At 38.1% G+C, this 21,700-nt stretch overlaps 2 protein-coding genes across 2 annotated transcripts; one reads left to right on the top strand and one right to left on the bottom strand.

Annotated features, from left to right (window-relative positions):
- The first annotated feature begins 2,897 nt into the window (after positions 1 to 2,897).
- IntS4 (integrator complex subunit 4) lies at positions 2,898 to 18,367 on the top strand. The gene is made up of 16 exons (XM_028184154.2): positions 2,898 to 3,057; positions 3,153 to 3,485; positions 4,059 to 4,307; positions 4,597 to 4,772; positions 5,641 to 5,833; positions 6,610 to 6,784; positions 7,106 to 7,311; positions 7,982 to 8,104; positions 9,071 to 9,206; positions 10,497 to 10,634; positions 10,954 to 11,110; positions 12,039 to 12,182; positions 12,921 to 13,141; positions 14,875 to 15,017; positions 16,701 to 16,920; positions 18,037 to 18,367. Exons 1-16 carry the CDS (start codon positions 3,004 to 3,006, stop codon positions 18,234 to 18,236), a joined length of 2,868 nt encoding a protein of 955 aa, XP_028039955.2. The 5' UTR covers positions 2,898 to 3,003; the 3' UTR covers positions 18,237 to 18,367.
- On the bottom strand, positions 18,357 to 20,325 carry LOC114250328 (steroid receptor RNA activator 1). Its single transcript, XM_089733345.1, has 4 exons — positions 20,253 to 20,325; positions 20,116 to 20,215; positions 19,611 to 20,024; positions 18,357 to 18,913 (listed from the first exon to the last, which is right to left on the bottom strand). Exons 2-4 carry the CDS (start codon positions 20,153 to 20,155, stop codon positions 18,759 to 18,761), a joined length of 609 nt encoding a protein of 202 aa, XP_089589471.1. The 5' UTR covers positions 20,156 to 20,215; positions 20,253 to 20,325; the 3' UTR covers positions 18,357 to 18,758.
- Positions 20,326 to 21,700: the final 1,375 nt, after the last annotated feature.

Below are 21,700 nucleotides of genomic sequence, written 5' to 3'. Positions count from 1 at the left end.
TGATTAGATGATTCTTTAATTAATTCAAGATTTTTTTATTATGGTATAGATTAAAAGTGATTTAATTGAGCCCAAAAATATCTTAGTCCCAACTAGGACTAGCATACCATTACGTTTCAAGTGTTTTAAAATGTAACTAATGCATTCTGAGTATTACACCTACACACTACTATTTATAAGTGGCAATTTCTGGTGTTAGGGTGTATTGTAATCGTACATAGTTAGGTGCCACTGTTCCAGTTTCGAATATGGAACATATCCATCTTTATTTTTCAAAATAGGTAATGGCATTCACATTTTCTATTAAGTCCAGCCAGTAACCACTTTATTAAATATGAGCTATGATCTTGTTCATCTATCTATGCGCATTGAAGAAAAGTAATAAGTAATGTAAGGGAATTATAAGTCAAAAACTAGCTAACTGGATAACTTAAACAATAATTGTAGACATTTCTATTCAGTATTATTTAGAAACAGATTAATCTAGTTTTAAAATGAGAAATGTGATATCAATAATCAATTTACTATTCTAGCAGATACCATCTGTAGTACATAGGGCACTAAGGTTTCTTCAATAAAAAAAACTATTTATATTTTATAAGTTTTTACCCATATTGCGCACTATTCATTTATTTGTTAATTATCTTTCAAGTCAATTTTAACTTTTGCCGTTTTATATTTCATCTACATTTTTTTACGCCTTAGTTCAAAATAAATAAAACAAATATCAATGTAACAGTGTTTATTTTTAAAATTAAAATTAGTTATGGATGCTCTCTTGAAACTTCCTACCCTTTTGGCCCACGGCGAAAGGTTTTGCTTAAGCAGTAAATAGAATATGGATAGCCACTGTAATACTTACGGTTTTATAAACTAAACACATGCTAGCTATGTTAACTATTAGAACTTCTTTATGAAATAGCAAAACACAAAATATTTGATTTCAACAGCGTAGGTTATGTCACCAATAAATTACTCGACAACGAAGCTACTGAACATGTAATATTGTTCAAATTGATTGTATGAATACTTTTAGTTAAGATTTCATTCAAATTGTTTAAATTTTACGTTTGAAATGGTTAGGGCTAGTTGAAAGTGTCCGAGCCATATCCAAATCAAAGTTTTCTTGTCTGAAAGTTGACACTCTCGACAAATTGAGAATAATTAAATTTTTCCAATTTGAAAAAGAAGGTATCCCAACATACTGCCTAAATATAATGTCTATTAATTGACTGTGCGGTGTTGCCCTACAAGCGTCAGAACGCTACTGTAACAAATCGACGTTCGACAGCAGCCGTCTTAGCGTGGCAGCCGTTAATTACATAACTGAATTTCTAGTCGAATTTTCTCCGTAGGTCGCGATTCCGATCTGGTAGTAGATTCAGTGAAGTACTTCATTTGCTAGGGCAAGTCTTAGCAAATTCTGTCAAGTTGAGCTCGTGAATGAATGAAAAAGTGTTAAGTGGTTCCTGGAGCCCATAGACATCTTCAACGTCAATGCGCCACCCGCCTTGAGATATAACTTCTAAAGTCTCAATTATAGTTACAACGGCTGCCCTACCCTTCAAACCGAAACGCATTACTGCCTCACGGCGGAAATAGACAGGGTGGTGGTGCCTACCCGCGTGGACTTACAAGAGGTCCTACCACCAATCCGCGAATAGCTGGAATAGCCCCTTAGGTTACCAGCGATTAGGTACTTACCAGAAAAGCCTCGAGGGGTTATACTAGATTCATCGAGCGAGCAGACGAGTTCATGGGGCTCAGCCTGGCATATTTGCCAACACTAGTCCTAACCAGAGCAGTGCTTGGCATAATCTACCACCGAATAAGAAACACGACCTACTGAGAAGATCCAGCGAGAAACTCAATGGGCTGTATCGGGGGGTTATTTTGCTTGCCGAACCCTTCGTGGCATTCGAAGAGTTTAACGAGAACGGTGACCGGTGCTTGACCGAGTGCCTAAAAGCACCTATTGAATCGGAAGGATTCGAAATGACATGTTTTGGGTGACAGCGAGCGTTTACCGTTCGGTCTTCAGCATTGGGTATGTACTACTTGCTGGCGGCCACAATAAAAGTGGATTATCGTATCGAGCCATTTTCTCGTAGTGGTGCTCATACACTGTCATCATATACGGAAGTATGGAAACATGTTCCAGGTCATTGGGAAGATCCACATTCCTCACAAACCATGGTTCTCCGACGGCTATCCTACAAAAACGGATTAAATGATTTTAAGGGTGTTTAAGTTAGTGCAGGCCGCGTAAGCGAACACTACACTTTCATAGGTCATGACCGGACGTATGCAAGTTTGTAGAGTTAGCAATTTCCAAGGGAGAATTTACTTCGCTTGCAGACAATCGGCTGGAAACGAACACCCAGAGAGCGTTTGACTTTTTATCCCTTATTTAGGTAGCATGGCATAATTTTTTTTTAAAGAGATTTTGTGACCTGGTATCTGAGACCTTTAAGTCATGTCTTATTTTAATTTATATTCATATTTTTATGAAAAATTATATAATGGAGTGAAATGAAATGAAGATGATTAATTTGAGACATTAATCAGCTGGGATGAAATTAAATGAAATGAAATGAGATGATATGGGATGAAATATAATCTCAGTAAAATGGTGGTCATTTACTAAGATTTTTTCAGTGAACTTTTTGGAGGATCCCGAGAAGTTACGTCCAGCGACTTTATTTCATTTTCCCACATTTGTGCACTTTCACAGATATTAAACAGTTAATAAACCACCGTTATTACACATTTAAACCTGAAGAAACACTAAATAGACAAAATAAAACAAATCACACAACTTCACTGCTCGCGTTCCCGCCAAAAAGTCCTTGGCAAAACTTCAGTGATAAATGGTCACAGACTACCCTAGCGAGTAGTTTTCAAAGCTTTTTGGTCCATAGATTATTACCAATCTTAACACAAATTTTATACAAAAACAAAAACATTACATTACAGAAAACACCATCTGGAACTGTTAATAAAATGGCTGCAGTTTTAAAGAAGAGAGCCCTGGCAGAATACAATAAATCATTTCAGGTTAGTATAATGCAGTTAATGATAGTTTTCTATATTTGAAAGTGAAATATTTAATTAAATTAACCTAACTCTTCACTACATTATTTACATCAAAGGATGCTCCACCATCGAAGAAGCTGCATTTGGCAAAGAAGCCGTTAATAGGTAGTTCTGCTGCTGCCTTTGTGGGTCTTCTAGAGAAATGCAAGTCCAGCGATGAAGCGTTGCAGTTTTTACTCAGAATTTCCGACTGTCTTCAGTTCCAAGAGTCCGACGTAGAGGAAGCAATAAAGAAGTTGTCAAAACATTTTCAGTCGGAAGAAGAGTCTGTAGTCAGAGTAAAAATACTATGGCTTTTTTGTGACATAGGCTTGGAGGTTCCCTGTGCAAACTTGAATAACTTGATAGATGAAACCATACATTTAATAAAAAACGAAACGTCACACAAGGTAATTTTATCATATTTGTATTTGTTATAGACCGTTAGTGGTTCATAGTTCACACATTTAGGTTTTACTGGAGCTCTTATGCTCTGTGAATTCCACCACCCTCTTTAAAACTTGAGATTGTAATTTCAATTGTTAGCAGGAAAGTATAAATCCTTCTCAGTTCCTAAGGCTCCAACATTCAAACATTTTACTATTTTACAAAGTTTTTATTTATTTATTTATTATGTTATAATATTCTGTACATTGCAATTGCCTGAAGTGTTAAAGACACAACCTAAATAATGTTGCTTTTACATTTTCATTCTATTGTTTTTGACTTTTAGAATAAATTACAATTCTAGTGTTCAGAGTCATTCTTAAAACTAGTTTTAAATATATCTAAAAATCACGAAAACTAGAAATACTGGATGTGATCAAAACAATCTATTCAAATTAACAATTAATGTTTTGTCTTTATTTCTTTAAAGCGGATAAAGTTTAGTTTAGTTAAATTAGTAAATAATGTAGTAGTAATGCTTTTCTTTTGCTTGGTAAGGTTTTTGCTGCTGCTATTTGATAGATTTTTTTCTACAGGTTATCGGTCAAGGAATAGCAACACTGACAAAACTTGCCAAGAAATTGAGTGACGATAAAATTTTAATGATGAGGCTAGTTGGTGTTGCTAAAGACAATTTGAAAGATACTAGCCATCAGGTGAAATGTAGGTGTCTACAGCTCATCAGTGAGTTGTACCCTATACATCCGGACTCTGATAGAACATCTGAGATGACAGCAGAGGCTGAAGCTATTGTAAAACTTCTTGGAGATTATTCTAATTCTGAGGTATATTGTATATTCATAATTTGGTGTAGCTGTATAGTAATATTTTATAGTACAATAATTTAAATGTCTTTTGACTGCATAGTTATTATAAACTGCTGAATAAAAAGAAAACAAAGGAGTATTATAAACACATTATTTCAAACACCATGCATCACTTTAATTATTACTCATAGAAAATAAATATATTTTAATATTAAGAAAGTCATATAGTTTATTAACATTCAAAATATCAGGTACCTAAGCAGAGTTAGGATTGAAAACTTTCTATTTAAAAACTTTTTTAATTTAGGATGCCAGAGTGCGTTGTGAAGCATTTCAAGCACTGTTAACACTTCATCAAAGAGGACAGATCTTAGGATCTAATTTGTACGAACATGTTTGTGTTGCACTGTCCGATGACTATGAAATAGTAAGAGAAGTTGCCCTAAAGTTGATTTGGGTACTTGGAAATAAATACCCAGAAAAGTAAGCATTCTCATTTTTTTTAATTCTTGGTTTTTAAATTTATTAAGTCACACTAATTTAATTAAATTAATTTAATTTAATCACACTGAGAAAGCCCGATACACACCTATCAAAGAGAGCACTGACCTGGAAAGTGTCTGGTAAAAGGAAGAGAGGCCGCCCCAGAACAACTTGGCGTCGCTCGGTGGAGCAGGAGCTAGGGGTCTTGGGCATGACGTGGGAGGAGCTAGAACAGACTGCCCAAGACCGATACAAATGGAAAAAATTTATTCGAGCCCTACACCCCAGCAGAGGGTAATAGGAAAGCATGATGATGACACTAATTTGTAAAGCTATTATTACCTAAAGTTTGTAGAATAATAGATTGCACATTTGAAAGCCCACCATCTTTAAGAAATTGTAATAAAGTTAATATGTCGGCAACTTTTTGTTATTAAAAGTAAATAAGAATAAAAAATTTCAATAAATATATAAAATATTTTAAAAGTCTGCCAGACTATCGCTCCTTTCTAGAGCCACCAGGAGAGTTTATTTTTATAGTAGTTAAAAAGTATGTAAAATAACACCCAATTTTAATAAATTTTTTTATAATGGTTTGGCCTTTCTTTTCAATACAAGTCTTACATTGTTTACATGATTCATGATCATCATAACTTTTAAGTTCTATTTCAAACGTTTTTTAATGTTATTATTAATCGATAATTACGTGAAATAATCATAATCGTAATTAGATTCGTATCTCACTTAGATAATCGTTTTATTACTATTACAGACCCAATAAATAACAAACAAGCCGACACAAAATATGTGTTCCTCTCCAATAATCTAAGAACAATGAATTTGAGGATATTTTTTTTGTAATTTTCAGTGTAATAACGTTACAAGATGACGAGACTACGATACGAATGGTCGATGACGCTTTTGTTCGCATATGTTCGGCCGTGAACGATCTTTGCATGCAAGTGCGAGCGCTCGCCTGCACGCTGCTCGGCACCACGCGCGCCGTCTCCGATCGCTTCCTGTTGCAGACCCTCGATAAACAACTAATGAGTAACATGAAGGTGATTTCATTACGGAACCAGCACTGTATACACCATTGAAATACACATTGAAATATGTTCAGCCATTATAGGGATTACAAACGCACAGACAAGCACTCATAATATTCATGTAAAGAAAAACCTTTAAAGCTCTTTTAGTTTTAAAAAGATTTTTCTGAGCACGGAAGCACTCACCTGTCAATCCATGAAGTGACTAGTTCAGTTTTGCATCTATATCTATAAATCTATAGTGGCTTTTACGGATGTTCCGTTATAATTACTGAACCATGTATTCGATTGACTTGAAACTTGGTATCCATGTAGAAAATACATGTACTTAATGGATAGGCTAATATTTATATGAGTGTTGGACTCCCTACACCAGTTGTGGGGGCGTTAATGATAAGAATCTTTTTGGGGGGTGAGAAATAATAATATTAATTTTAGATGCCTATCGAAGCGGACGGGTACAGCTAGTAGTATAATAATACTGCTTAAAATATTAATTTGAATAGAGATTAAGGGCTTTAAATGTTGTTTTCTTATTTATATTACAGAAAATGCAATTAAGTCTTTGATTGTACTCATTCATTCTGGCGTATTTGATATCATTATATTCATAATATCGTTATATCGCGTGTCAATTCTACCACGTCTTAATGTGATTTATTTGTTAAAACACCAGGCATATGCGTGGCGTTTGTACCGTGATCGTGGAAGCAGCCTTCCTTGGTCTCATTAGCTTTATCTCATATCTAATTCACGTTTAATTATAGTGTAAATTGAATATAATACAGAAAAAGCGCACTGCGCACGAGCGCGGCGCGGAGCTGGTCCGCAGCGGCGCGTGGGCGAGCGGGCGGCGCTGGGCGGACGACGCGCCCGGCGCGCTGGTGCCGTCCGCCGCCGTGCAGCTGCTGCCGGGCGGGGCGGCCGGCGCCTTCGTGCACGGACTTGAGGACGAACTCATGGGTCAGAGCATAGATAATACACATAATTTAGTTATAGATAAGCAACTCAAGCACTCAACAAAAATGTTTATGGGCGTCGGCCAGATGGCTACGCTTCGATTAGTTTTTCATTGCTCCTGTAGATGGCAGTAACATATTAAGCATCGCAGGCTTTATTTAAAAAAAATATGTATATTTTCAGAAACCCCAAAGTGATAACATTTAATCAATTTTTCTATAACAAATAATTATAGGCTTGTATGATTTACAATATTTTTTATAATCGAATTTAATTATTGTTTTCAATGTAATAATTTGTTCTAATTGTTCTTTATGTTCCCAGAGGTGCGTACGGCAGCCGTCGAAGCATTGTGTCAACTCTCACTAGAAAACCCGGTGTTCGCGACCACCTCCCTCGACTTTTTGGTGGACATGTTCAATGACGAGATCGAGGAAGTGCGGCTGCGAGCCATCGACGCCCTCACGAGGATCTCGCATCATATCGTACTTAGAGAAGACCTACTGGAGACCATACTAGGAGCCTTGGAGGTCAGTCCCGGAGATACTAGAAGCTGATAATAGTCTATTTGTAATACAGTTGTAGGAGCAGCCGTAGTTAAGCTGCTTCAACTGGCTAGATTGTCTAGGCATTGACATTGACACATTAGGTAACGTATATTGTATATAAGATTGGATTTATGTACAATATAGGTAAGTTAGCACATAAGTAACTCTAAATAAACGCAAGTAAAGAAGCATCTCCGAACCTGTTCCGAACAAAAATAGCGTATGAATGGCCTAAAATCATAAGCGACAGCGATTTTACCAAAATTGAAAGGCAGTTGCCCAAGTAGTGGTATGAAGTGGCGGGTAAGTGAGTCGCCACACAGTCCTTGTGATGCTATGAAGCCCGCAAGTCACCCTCCTGCTTGGTTTGTTCAGGAAGAACTCATGCGCTCCGTTTTCAAGGATGGTGGAGCAGTGATTAATACAACTGCGACTCTACGACATCTATTACCACTTTTCCCTGATGGCAGAGAGAGAGAGAGAGAGGGCGAGAGAAAGAGAGAGGGGGAAAGAGAAAGAGAGAGAAGGAGAGTTATTTTCTAATTTTTTTCCTAAGTAACTAAACAGAAATCTGCCACCATCAAATTTCACCCCTTTTAACAAAAAAGGGCAATTTAGTTTTTACTGTAAAATAATAGAACTTTGGTTTTAGGATTATTCAATGGACGTCAGGGAAGGTCTACACAGACTGCTGGGCTCGTGTACAGTCGCGTCCAAAACATGCCTGGAGATGTGCATTGATAAAATTCTGGAGAATCTCAAAAGATATCCACAGGTATAGCTATTGTTAAATTACTTGATAAGAGTACCATGGTAATGTTTTGATTATAAACATCAATGTGAAAGAGATTTATGTTTTTGTATTAGTTCCTTTTAGTGCCAAGTCGACACAGTAGTTAATGCTGAGTGCTGGCTAGAATGTCTTGGGTTCAATTCCCACATCGGGCAAACATTCGTGTGATGGATAGGTTTATGTGCCCTTTGTCTGGATGTGTAATATCTAAATATGTATGTATTTAAACATATACATATAATTTGAGACATGAGTGGATGAAGGACATATGATAAACTTTGGCAACAAACTTTTGTTAATTGTACTTTTTCTCCGTACATAACTCCTTCATCACATGCAATATCTAAAAATTGCCTTTAATGCCGGAGTTTTAAGGTCTAATATGGTTTATAGGCACATAACACCTTCATTCAATGTTAAAACTCAAAAATCTTAAAAATGGTACTTAACTCATAATCATCCACTCATGTTTTTAATTATGTATGGTACAAGAAGGTACGCGAGAAATGGCGACGTCTTATGAAGCGCTCCACTACCCGAACTGATGACCACGACCACTCTGCTAAGAGTGCAAACGACTGAGAAAAAGAGTTAGATGTTTTTTTTTATTGCTTAAATGAGTGAACGAGCTCACAGCCCACCTGGTGTTAAGTGGTTACTGGAGCCCATAGACATCTACAACGTAAATGCGCCATCCACCGTGAGATATATGCGATGATCAGCGGTAGGCAGCGGCTCGGCTCTGCCCCTGGCATTGCTGAAGTCCATGGGCGACGGTAACTACTCACCATCAAGTGGGCCGTGTACTCGTCTTCCTACAAGGGCAATAAATAAATAAATAAAAATATATATATCACGGTAGAAATAGGCAGGGTGGTGGTACATACCCGTGCGGACCAACAAGAGGTCCTGCCACCAGTAAAAAGTGTCCGTTGTGTTATTGTTCAGGATAAGCGTTCGACATTCCGTTGCGTGCAGCGGCTGGGCAGCTCGCACGCGACCCTGGTGCTGCCGCTGACCACGAGGCTGCTGGCCGTGCACCCTTTCTTCGACATGCCTGAGCCGGATGTTGAGGATCCAGCTTGTATCCTTTGAACAATATTAATTTTAGAGACATACAAAATTCCCAATCAGTTCTTTATTTAGTGTTTTTTTTAAGGGATTTTATGACCTGGTAAGTAAGACCTTTAGGTCATGTCTTATTTTAATTTATATTCTTATCTTTATGATAAATGATAATTAATTTGAGACATTAATCAACTGGGATGAAAATAAATAAAATAAGATGAGATGATATGGGATTAATCTCTGTAAAATGGTGGTGATTTACTGAGATTTTTACAGTGGACTTTTTGGAGGATCCCGAGAAGTTACGTTCAGCGGCTTTATTTCATTTTCCCACATTTGTGCACTTTCACAGATACTAAACAGTTAATAAACCACCGTTATTACACATTTAAACCTGAAAAAAACACTAAATAGACAAAGTAAAACAAATCACACTACTTCAGTCCTCGCGTTCCCGCCAAAAAGTCTCTTTAATTAGTATTAGTTACTCGAGTGATGCAGTGATTGGTGTGCTTGAAGCTATAATAATGTGGATCGCATGTTTTTTTTGCCTTAGAAATAGACAGAAAGCTGGTATCCCTCTGTGCAGGTTCGCAGCAACTTAACGCATGTTTTCTATATTGCCATCATATATACTAATTTTTACAATGCTGGTTTTAATGTAAAAAAAATAATTGGTTAGTTTACATAAGTTAGAACTGGGGTTCCTAAACTTGTTTTGTCTACTGCCCACTTTGAGAAGAAATTATTCTTTAGCGCCCCCATTTTTTCACATACCTAAAAACCTCTATGTGAAAGTTTAGTCGGTGTATAAGAGTCCTCTTAGATGAAATTACAAATCGCCTCCCAAGCTTCTGCACAACGCTCCCGTTTGTTTTTCTGGATATGTTACCGCCCCCCTTTAGGCCTGCAGCGCCCAGAGGGCTATATCAGCGTAGCCTTAACTAGTAGGTGGGCTCAAACCTGACGACGTTGCTAACACGAACTCTAGCAAGAACCGTCCTTCGCAGAATCTACCACCGGATCGGAAACGCGACCCACTGAGAAGATCCGGCGAGAAACTCAGTGGGCTGTGTCCGAGGGTGGTCTTCGAATGAAATAAACGAATTATTATGATCAAAGTCACACACACAAATCGACAAATTTGAAATTTTGAAACAAAAAATATGATGAAAATACATAATATGTTGTGTAGTTTGTTAATAGTGTTTATATGACATATTGAATAATTTGAATTTTTAAAAAATAGCTGTATGTTTAAGATAGTTTTCGCTTGAAGCTAAGATCCTTAACTAGTCCATAATAGATATGTGCGTTTTGATCCTGGTGTTGAACGCGGCGCAGCACTGCACCACCATGCTGCCGCTGTTCGAGGAGCACACCATCAAGCATTACACGTATCTGCGGGACACCATGCCTCATCTCGTGCCGCATCTACCCATCGGTTAGTCATACACACGATACACGAGCCTTTCGAGGAGTCACGAGGATTACGGTGGTAGGACGTGTGGTGCTATGAAATTTTATTAATTAGGCCTTTTGAGGTTATACAGATGTTTTTTTTTTGCTTAGATGGGTGGACGAGCTCACAGCCCACCTGGTGTTAAGTGGTTATTGGAGCCCATAGACATCCACAACGTAAATGTATGTAGGTCCTACCACCAGTAAAAAAGCGGTACTCACGTTGTGATGTTTATAGGCTTCGGTAACTACTTAACACCAATCTTAATCGTATTTACTTATATATCACTGATGTACTTTAGGCGAGCAGCAGTCAAGCGCGGAGAAGATAGAGGCTGCGATGGACGACAGCGCCGTGAGACGATTCTTCGACTGCGTGCTGCAGCACATCGACAACGGGACCCTCTCCACCGCCGTGAGGCTGAACATGCTGCGCTCGGCCGAGGAACAACTTAACAAGTAATCAATGGTTTATACACAATACACGGGAAAGCGCTTTAAAGCGGTTTAACGCTTCTCTACTTTAACAAGTAATCAATGGCTTATACACAATACACGGGAAAGCGCTTTAAAGCGGTTTAACGCTTCTCTACTTTAACAAGTAATCAATGGCTTATACACAATACACGGGAAAGCGCTTTAAAGCGGTTTAACGCTTCTCTACTTTAACAAGTAATCAATGGCTTATACACAATACACGGGAAAGCGCTTTAAAGCGGTTTAACGCTTCTCTACTTTAACAAGTAATCAATGGCTTATACACAATACACGGGAAAGCGCTTTGAAGCTTTAAATCATGTTAAATATTGCCAATAGTGGCGGTTTTGCGCCCATGTATATTTATCTAATGTATAAAATTCACCTGTCTATAAGGTTAAAGCCCTGAGAAGGGGAAATTTGAATTGAGGAGTGGGGAAAGGAAATCATTAAAGTGGAAATACTGTCGGCTATAGATGTTTCACAGACTTTTTGGCGGTAACGCGAGGAGTGAAGTTGTGTGATTTGTTTTATTTTGTCTATTTACTGTTTCTTCAGTTTTAAATGTGTAATAACTGTGGTTTATTAACTATTTAGTATCTGTGAAAATGCACATATGTGGGAAAATAAAATAAAGCCTTTGGACGTAACTTCTCGGGATCTTACAAAAAGTCCACTTAAAAAGTCTCAGTAAATGACCACTATTTTACTGAGATTATATTACATCTCATTTCATTTCATTTCATCCCAGTTGATTAATGTCTCAAATTAATCATTCATTTCATTTCATCATTTTTCATAAAAGTAAGAATATAAATTAAAATAAGACATGACCTTAAAGGTCTTAGTTACCAGGTCAAAAAATTACTTTAAAAAAAAATAGATGTTTTACATTGCAATTTGTTCTCAGGTTGTCGGAGATGGAGCCGGCGGTGTGCGGCGCGGCGCACCGGACGGCGCTATTCGCGCGCTGCGTGCGGGCGCTGCACGACGCGCTGCAGTGCGCCGCGCCGCCGCAGCACGCGCTGCGCTCCCTGCACGCAGACTGCCTTCGGTCGGTAGCCCCATCTATACTAATCTATAAATCTACAGTGGTTTTTACAGTGGATGTTCTGTTATAACTACTGAACCATGCATCCGATTGACTTGAAACTTGGTATCCATGTAGAAAATACATGTACTTCATGGATAGGCTAATATTTATTAAATATGAGTGTTGGACTCCCTACACCAGTTGCGGGGGCGTTAATGATGAGAATCTTTGTGGGGGTGAGAAATAACAATGTTTATTTTTAAATGCCCAGAGAAGCGGACGAGTATAGTTAGTAATTATATAAAACATAAAACGATAGTACGCACGTGGACGTGTAAGATCTATTATGTCAAATACACGTATGCTAGTCAGGTACGCAGCGGTTTGGCTCTGGTCTTGGGATTGCTGACGTCCATGAGCGATGCTAACCGCTTACGCATTAGGTGGGCCGTATGCTCGTCTGCCTGCAGCGGCAATGAAAAAAATTGCTTTAGATCTACCGATTAATTTGAACGCAGTGATTGTGTTTTTGCCTGTTTTTAGTGAGATTTTTTTTCGCAGAAGTACCTATATAATTTATTATAAATATTTCGGTTTATTTTGTACTTTCAAAGGAATTATAATAATTTTTGGCTCTAAATATAGCTAAATTTTTCACCAATTTCGAAAAATTAATACCTTTAACGATTCCGAGGCTTATCTTTTAAATTTACGGATACAAGTCGAGCATCAATAAAAATAAAATCGTACATTCTACAGGCTTCAACATCAGTTTAGCGGGATGTCCGAGCAGGATAATGCGTGCGTTTGGCAGCTGGCGCTACGAGTGTGCGCCGCCCGCCTGTGCGCCGCAGTGCAGCAGAGCGCGGCTGGCAACACTAGCGGCGGGGTCGCTGCAGCTGGCAACACCGCCGCGCTGTCGGCCGTCGCCGCTCTCACGCACCACGCCGAAATGTTGGACAGAATGTTGGCTTCCGCAGGTAAATTCAATAAGACTTCATAGAGTACAGTGTTTCAATAAATAGGATGTTCGGCATGTACAGGGAATATACAATGATTTTTATTGATTTAGTCCGCGCGGGTAGGTACCACCACCCCGCCTATTTCTGCCGTGAAGCAGTAATGCGTTTCGGTTTGAAGGGCGAGGCAGCCATTGTAACTATACTGAGACCTTAGAACTGATATTTCAAGATGGGTGGCGCATTTACGTCGTAGATGTCTATGGTCTCCAGTAACCACTTAACACCAGGTGGGCTGTGAGCTCGACCACTCATCTAAGCAACAAAAAAAAAACGCCGAAGCTCGTGCAATGGCTCGTGCGTGCTCAAAGCAATGGCCAAAGAACAGACGAGAAAATGTTACTGAATTGATTTGTTTTTGCCTATTTATATAAAGTGGCTCAGTTGTCTATGACTATTGTTTCACCATATTTAAAACTTTGTATCAATATGAATGATGGCATTAACGTTTCGATGACCATCACCACTAACACACTTATGACCCTTTACAAGTTGGTTATCTCCATTCTAACATTATCATTCCTTTCATATAGTTCATTATAGATTAACACGTTGACTGCCACGTAGGTCACCGGGGCCCTACGCGGAGCACTGAAGTAATGATGTCGATTTCTGTTACTAAGCGTCTGGATTGCCTAACTTTACCATATTTTCTTTGTTAATTTATGTTTTAGTCTTTTGGGCCTCTTAAAAATAGATTCATTCATAGATTCCTCTTTTCCATATTCTACTAGGTTTTTCTGCGACTTAGTAAGAAGACCGAAGAGAGAAAGCGATATAACCACTTTACCTGACCCACATGGCGGTCAACGCGTTAAATGGCATTGGTGCAATGTCTTCAAACTGGACTATCACAGCTTACAATTAAGTAAAGTTGCGAGAAACCAGGGCCCCGCCAAGACAATTTGGCGCCGTCACCGAAATTATTTTATGTTACACTTACACAACAAAATATTCTTTGTAGTGGAGTATCGTTATGTAAAGAGTTACAATAGGTGTAACATGTGCCTTGTAAATAACAAAACATTTATATGTACAAATTTCCCAAAGATTATGTCCAAACAAATAAAACTACAAATTAAAAAAAAATAGTTTAAAAAAACTAACAAAATACGCTTTTATAGAAAATCTAACTAAAAAATAGAAAATAAATTTTAATAAATTTGGATTAAAAATAGTGTAAAAAAATGATTTTATTGTAAAAAAAAGCGTGAGGTGCATGGTATCATCAGTAGTTATAAATATTTTATGAACAAATATGAGTAGAAGGGTTATTTTGATAATATCCTGAAAAGCAAGCTCCCCACGCTTTTTTACAATAAAATCATTTTTTCTTACACTATGTTTAATTCAAATTTATTTTCTTTTTTTTGTTGAATTTCAATTTTTTCAATTTATTTTTTCTTTTTTTTTAAATATTGAGTTGTCATCGGTCCTTAATAAGTATACCAAATTTCGAGTTAATCCGACGTTTTTAAGGGGGTCAAAAGTCACGTTCAAAGATTCCGTTACAAACATACATACGTCTGAAGCTAATAAAAGCGTATTAAAAAAAATACATTGAAACATGGAGATTCTTAAAAATATGGGGTGCTTCATCGTTTTCGCACACAGGCGCAGACCCCCGGCAGCGCCTGTGTGCGAGAAACGTTTAATTAGCGAGCGTATTGAAGTTTGATCGTTGTATTGTCCAGGTGTAGAGCCGGATCCGTTCACGATAGCCGTGTTCCGTCAGCTGTCGATGAACGCGGACAACAAGCCGGCCGCGCTGGCGAGGAGCATCCACCCGCTCCTACTGTCCGCGCCGCTGCCGGTCATACCCAAACCTAACCTTAAGGTACGCTCAGACAATCGCTGTTAGTTTTCCAATTACAGAGCATAATGCGACTCAGTGACGCACAATGCCGAATTATGCTGAAGCTTAATTGGAACGTGAATTAGTTTTGCATCAGCAGAGTGCGCTAAGTTAGCACAGTTTTAATTAACACTGATTATTTTTAAGAAACTACGACGAAACGAAAGCCTTACAATTTTTTTCAACATTAATTAATATTACTAACGATATTAAAAACAAAATTTCGATCAATGCCAACTTAAAGAAAAAACACCTTGTCAATTTTCTGTCACCGAGTCGGTATCGATTGCGAGTATCACGCGAGAGCGGTCCTTGTGAGAGTGCTCGATTGTGCGAAGCGTTGCTGTAGTTGGAACATTCAACGTTGAGCATTATGCCGCATAATGCGCTCTTGTGCTGTAATTGGAAAACTACCATTGTGTGCTATGATAAGACGGGCCGCGTACAAACGTGACACTGAAATAATTAAAGTTCGAAATACGTTTATGTTGGATGCTTGGGTTTCTTAAATAAAAATTTCAAATCGATCTCTACCTATTTCTACCGTGAAGCAGCAATGCGAGGGTGGGGCAACCGTTCTAACTATACTTGAGACCTTAGAACTTATATCTCGAGGTGGGTGGCGCGTTTACGTCGTAGATGTCTATGGGCTTCAGTAACCACTTAATTCCAGGTGGACTGTGAGCTCGTCCATCCATCTAAGAAATTTGTATTTTCTGTATAGAAGCTTTTTCTTAATTTTCATGTTGCGAACAAGTTAGCTTGGCACGGCGATTTATTAAAGTGTAATAATGGTGTAGGTAAACACAAATAAAAATTACAACATTGCTCCTTAAAATTTAGTAGGCGTTAACAGTTCTCATTGAAGTGGTTATTGTAAATTCGCTACATGATTCATCCATATTATCTGGAACCGCTGCGTTCATCGACGATGCGTTTCCAAATTTTTTGGAATAAACTACCCTCCCAAGGTGTATCCCGAGCGCTACGACATGTCCTTCAAACGAGGCTTGCGGAGACAGTACTTAATGGTAGGCAGCTGCTTGGCTCTGCCCCTGGCATTGCTGATGTCCGTGAGCGACGGTAACCGCTTACCATCAGGTGGGCGGTATGCTCGTCTGCCTACAAAACAACATACAAATTTAGGGGCATACTGCAAAATGTCGTTAGTTTCTGCAAAAACGGGGCAAAATGTCGCTAGTTTCCATACAGAAAAAATAAGAGATTCCATACAGAGTATGAGACGTGTAGTAGTGTGATTTGTTTTATTTTGTCTATTTAGTGTTTCTTCAGGTTTAAATGTGTAATAACGGTGGTTTGTTACCTGTTTAGTATCTGTGAAAGTGCAAAAATGTGGGAAAATGAAACAAAGCCGCTGAATGTAACTTCTCGGGATCCTCCAAAATGTCCACTGAAAAAGTATCAGTAAATGACCACCATTTTACTGAGATTATATTTCATCCCATATCATCTCATCACATTTCATTACATTTCGTTTTCATTTCATTTCATATTATCATTTTTCAAAAAAGTTTTCATTGAAATTAAAATAAGATTTGACTTAAAGGTCTTAGTTACCAGCTCATAAAGTCCCTTAAAAAAATAACTTCACTGTGTGTTATCTTCTTTCTTAGTTGTGCTGTGTAAATCGATTATCTGTTTAAGATCGTGATGTGCAAAGCTAGCATAGTGGAGCCGGCCGCCGACAACGACCTGGTGGTGCGGTTCAGCGCGGGGCTCGTGGCCGGCGTCGCGCTGGAGGCCGAGGTGACGCGCGTGCGCTGTGCGGACGCGCTGCGCGTGCGCGTGGCCTACCCGGACCGCCGGGTGCACGCGCTGCTGCCGCCCCGGGACCACCTCCGGCCGCTCGACCATCACGACCAAAGTAAACATCTTATGGATAACACGGGTCAACACCAAATTTGACTTTGCAAAGCATAAAATTTCGATATTTTAGATAGTAATTAGGCGAAAAAAAAATACATGGCATGAAACAGTTTGCTTTTGAACTTTAATAAATTAACCACATATGAAACAAAATGCATCAGCATCGTATTTACACTTTTGTGACATTTTAAGTTTTTCTGGGCTTGTACAAAACACCTGATCGTTGTTTATTACTCGAGTGCCATCTAGTGGCACTGTGTAAACACCCCACTCTCATAGCGCGGTTTTTTTGAAAATATGAAAATTAATTAAAATTTATAAAAAAAAAATATGAGTATTATTACTATAACTATCACAAAAGCAAATTTTATATAAAAAAAAGCTATTTATTTTCGTTTTTGTGAATAATTAACCGGAAAAACCTAGTATAAATGTTAGGGCAAAGAACGAATTTTTTTTGTAGAGTTGTGTAATCAGCCTGCCTTTTCAAACACACCATATATTTTTTATTGCTTAAATGGATGGACGACCTCACGTCCCACCTGTGTGCTTAGTGCGAGTTTTTTAACGTTCTCGATAGCGTAAAAGTTAGCTCATATTTGTATCGAATGGGATCGTTTGCGTATGTTTGCCGCAAGGGGCGCTGTTCCAACTGCATACAAAATTGGGTTAACTTTTACGCTATCGAGAACGTTAAAAAACTCGCACTAAGCACACAGATGTTAAGTGGTTACTGGAGCCCATAGACATCTACAACGTAAATGCCGCCGCCCACCTTGAGATATGAGTTCTAAGGTATTAGTATAGTTACAACGGCTGCCCTACCCTTCAAACTGAAATGCATTACTGCTTCACGGCAGAAATAGGTGGGGTGGTGGTACCTACCCGTTCGGACTCACAAGATGTCCTACCACCAGTAATTACGCAAATAATAATTTTGTGGGTTTCATTTTTATTGCGCGATGTTATTCCTTCACCGTGGAAGTCAATCGTAAACATTTGCTAAGTACGTATTTCATTAAAAAAAATTGGTTTCAATAAAAAATAAACTTAAGTCTCCCGATTGGTGGTCTGGAGAATATCTTCTTTTTTAAAGCCATTCTTTTTGTTACAGATGAGGATGGAACGCAAAACTTGCGTTTGCTGACTAAAGTTTTAATTTCACATGGAGTGTGGTCAGAACCATGTGGAGTGGACATTTCTATATGCCTAGCGGTCGAAGAAGGGGGTGGCAGAGAACCACCACAACTAGTAGAGCTTTGTAAACCAGTTAGAGTTACTGTAGCACCAAAGCCTATCAAACGAGGAATATAAATGATTTTGAAAGATTGTGTTTTAGTTTCATAAAGTTAATCAAAAAGTATTTATGAAATAATGTATTATTTTTTTCTATCTGGGTTTATAAAAGTTAAAATTATAATAAATCAATGAAGACACATTAAAAATATTTTATTATGATTCATATTACACATACAGTAACTTAAATATTGTGTAAAACGATATTGCTTAATATAAAACTAATCACATACTGTCGCTTATGAAATATATTATTTCATTAATATTAATTATTAATATACAATGGACTAGCATGCATTTATCAAAATTAAAGTTAAATAATCATCTGGCGATTATAATTATCACAGACAAAACAAATGTGTATACAATTTTTTCTAACAAAATCATGTACTTCAATGAATTAATTATCAATATTGAATAACATTTCAAGATATTATCAAAATACAGATAGCATCTTATGCATGCTCACTTGAAAAATAATTGTTTATTGGCTTTATAAGTTTAGAAGAGTGAAGATGAAATGTCAGATAGATAACTGAATCATTCCTTATCAAATGCTAATAATTCTGATTTTGCTACACAATGATGAATAAGCTGTTTGATGCCTGGCATCCAACTTCCAACTCCGCTCACATGGTCCACCATCAAAGCCCTGTGAATCTCATCTGCTTTGTTTGGCTGGTCATCTCTGATTGCTGAAAAGTAGTAACAACATAGAGAAAAGATAAAATTATTGTGCACACTGAGTCAACATTGAATGTCTGTCATTGAAATTTCTTTACTCTGCTACACCAGATATCTGAGAGTATCCAGAGAAACACCAGATTATTTACAGATAGCTAAATAGTATTACAGGCAGGCAGTGGTCATTACTGGTGGTAGGATGTCTTATGAACCCACAGGGGAAGGTACCACCACCCTATCCTCTTCTGCCATGAAGCTGTAATGTATTTCAGTTTGAAGGCGGGGCATCCATTGTATAATTATACATGTAGACTTCGAACTCATGCCTTAAGGTGGGTGACTGCAGTCACATTGTTGATTTTGGTGGGCTTCGATAAATCACTTAACATTAGAGGCTGCTGTGAGCTCGTCTGTCCATTTAAGCAATAAAAAAGCTGTATACTTTGCTGTGTCTTTTCAGGGGAAAAGAATTGGGCAGTAGTAGTGATCTAAGTGAATTAAAAAAATTACTAGTCTAATTTTAATCTTCACGTTCACAGAAACATAAATTTAGTTTGCAATCAATTTGCAATGAATTTATTTGTTTTCTATTCACATATATTTTTCATTAAAAAGTCATATGTTATGGGCTAGAAAGTCCATAACTGCTTCATATATTTATAATTACAAAATCCACAAGGTACAACCCTCAATTTTAATATTTCTTACCATAGGCCAATTCCTTCATCTGTATATGTATACTTTTATTTAATTTTCCACTAATCCACATATCCTCCATTACACTTATTCGTCTTTTGATATCATTCCCTTTTGGTCCCAGCTCAGAACTACTTTCCAAAAATTCTAATAAAATATCTTTAACTTCCTTGAGTGTGTTATTGCTGTCAATTTTAATCTCTTCATTTTGTGTAGGCTGACGCATACTTTGTATCGGTGGCACAGGTGGAATTAATGTGGGCATTGGAGGTAAGTTCACAGGCTGAGGGGCAGGGGTGCTTGAAGGAGTATTTGATAGAGGGAATGCAACTCTCTTATTCAAAAAGTTTCGTGGTCTATTCGGCGTTGTTTGCTGTCCATTATAAGAGAGTTTGGGAGGGTCATTCCAACCAGGATCATATGAAGCTGTAATTGATAAATATAAAATCTGTGAGTCCATATGTTATGAACGTTTCTAACGTATTGGTTATTATCGCAAGTTAATAGTTATACTTACGTTTTGTACCCTGAGTTGGTGTAGAGTCGCAGTTATCCATTATATCTTTATAATTATAACGCTAAGCATTTAACGATAGCACTAATCATAATACTGTACCCATAGATTATACACTTAATATATTTGAGAACTGTACCTATTTCAGCTTTTTAATGAATTTCCCTCAAATATATTAGGAATATGAGTATAATCTATGGAATTTCCTTTGCCTATAAGTATGTACCTTTTTTTTAAAGGGATTTTATGGCCTGGTAACTAAAACCTTTAGGTCGTCTTATTTTAATTAAAATTCTTATTTTTATGAAAAATAAAATTATATATATAATTATATATATATAAAATGAAATAGTTTGATACATTAATCAACTGGGATGAAATTAAAAAAAAACTAGATGAGCTGGTACGGAATGAAATATAATATCAGTAAAATGGTGGTCATTTACTGAGATTTGTTCAATGTACTTTCTGGAGGATCCTGAGAAGCTACGTCCAGCGGCTTTGTCTCATTTTCCCACATTTGTGCACTTTCACAGATATTAAGCAGTTAATAAACCACCGCTGAAGGAAACACTAAATAGACAAAATAAAACAAATCACACAACTTCACTCCTGGCGTTCCCGCCAAAAAGTCATATGTAATCATGGACATGGACTTTCAGCAGATCGAATAAAAGAAGGTCGATGCTCTGAAGATGTTATGCCGGAGACGAATGCTTGGTATTTTATGGACCGAACTTCGAACCAATATCTCTGGTGACGCAGGTGAGCGTCACCTTAAACGTGAGCTGATGAGCTGAAAGGGAGCATATGAACTCTGCGGAGAATGAGCGGATACGAAAGGGTAGGTAGGAAAACGGGACTTACTTGGAGGCTGATGCTGGCACTATCACGGTCGTAGTGGTGTTCCTCTGCGATGGGTGGCACATACACCTTTTCACCGGTTCACACTCAACCTTTTACTTAGTATATAACGAAGGGCGCGCGCGCACAATTTTACTCAATATCGAACGAGCGTATCTCCGCGTGCCGTCATGTACCGCACTGTTCTGAGAGGTGCGGGGTGCGTACGGGCGACGGCACCCGAGTTGAGCCGAACATTTACGAACGTCGCGCTGTCGCGCGAACAATCTCCATTCTTCAAGAATTCGGCATTAAGCAGCATCTTACGGCGCTCGTGCATGGGCACATACTATAATTTTTTGGAAATATCTCTCAGTGAGGAAATGACTTGAACGCCTTATCGTTCAGGGCAAAGTAGAAGGCACCAGACCGCGTGAAAAGGTTGCGTATGCGATAGACCGACCAATTCAAGTCGGCAGTTGGCGGTTGTTTGCATGAGTACCTACAACAGGCTCACCAGCCGGGTGAAGTGGCGATTACTCGTGAGGCGCATAGCATCTGCTCTCAGCAATGATACTGAACGACGACCACGACCGCATGCTTTATATAAGGAAAATATGGAGGGTAGAAGTAAGGAGGTCCATCTCAGTGTATTGAAAAGTGTTCGCTGAAAGGGAGCCAATCATGTGGTGCTAGAGTAGCAAGTGGAAAGCTTTAACGCGCCATAGCCTGTTAAAGTAGGATA

Source organism: Bombyx mandarina, chromosome 15 (assembly GCF_030267445.1).
Source record: "Bombyx mandarina strain Sakado chromosome 15, ASM3026744v2".
Lineage (NCBI taxonomy): Eukaryota > Metazoa > Arthropoda > Insecta > Lepidoptera > Bombycidae > Bombyx > Bombyx mandarina.
Note: the sequence above shows the minus strand (reverse complement) of the source record. Positions and strands in the feature narration are given on the sequence as shown.

Bases quoted from the DNA above. Each gene is read 5' to 3' on its own strand.
- IntS4 (XM_028184154.2), top strand. From the start codon at position 3,004: ATGGCTGCAGTTTTAAAGAAGAGAGCCCTGGCAGAATACAATAAATCA. The intron at 10,635-10,953 runs GTTAGTCATACA...GATGTACTTTAG, and splicing joins CGTGCCGCATCTACCCATCG to GCGAGCAGCAGTCAAGCGCG. The intron at 11,111-12,038 runs GTAATCAATGGT...ATTTGTTCTCAG, and splicing joins GCCGAGGAACAACTTAACAA to GTTGTCGGAGATGGAGCCGG.
- LOC114250328 (XM_089733345.1), bottom strand. From the start codon at position 20,155: ATGGATAACTGCGACTCTACACCAACTCAGGGTACAAAAC. The intron at 20,025-20,115 runs GTAAGTATAACT...TATCAATTACAG, and splicing joins ACCAACTCAGGGTACAAAAC to CTTCATATGATCCTGGTTGG. The intron at 18,914-19,610 runs GTAAGAAATATT...ACTACTTTTCAG, and splicing joins GATGAAGGAATTGGCCTATG to CAATCAGAGATGACCAGCCA.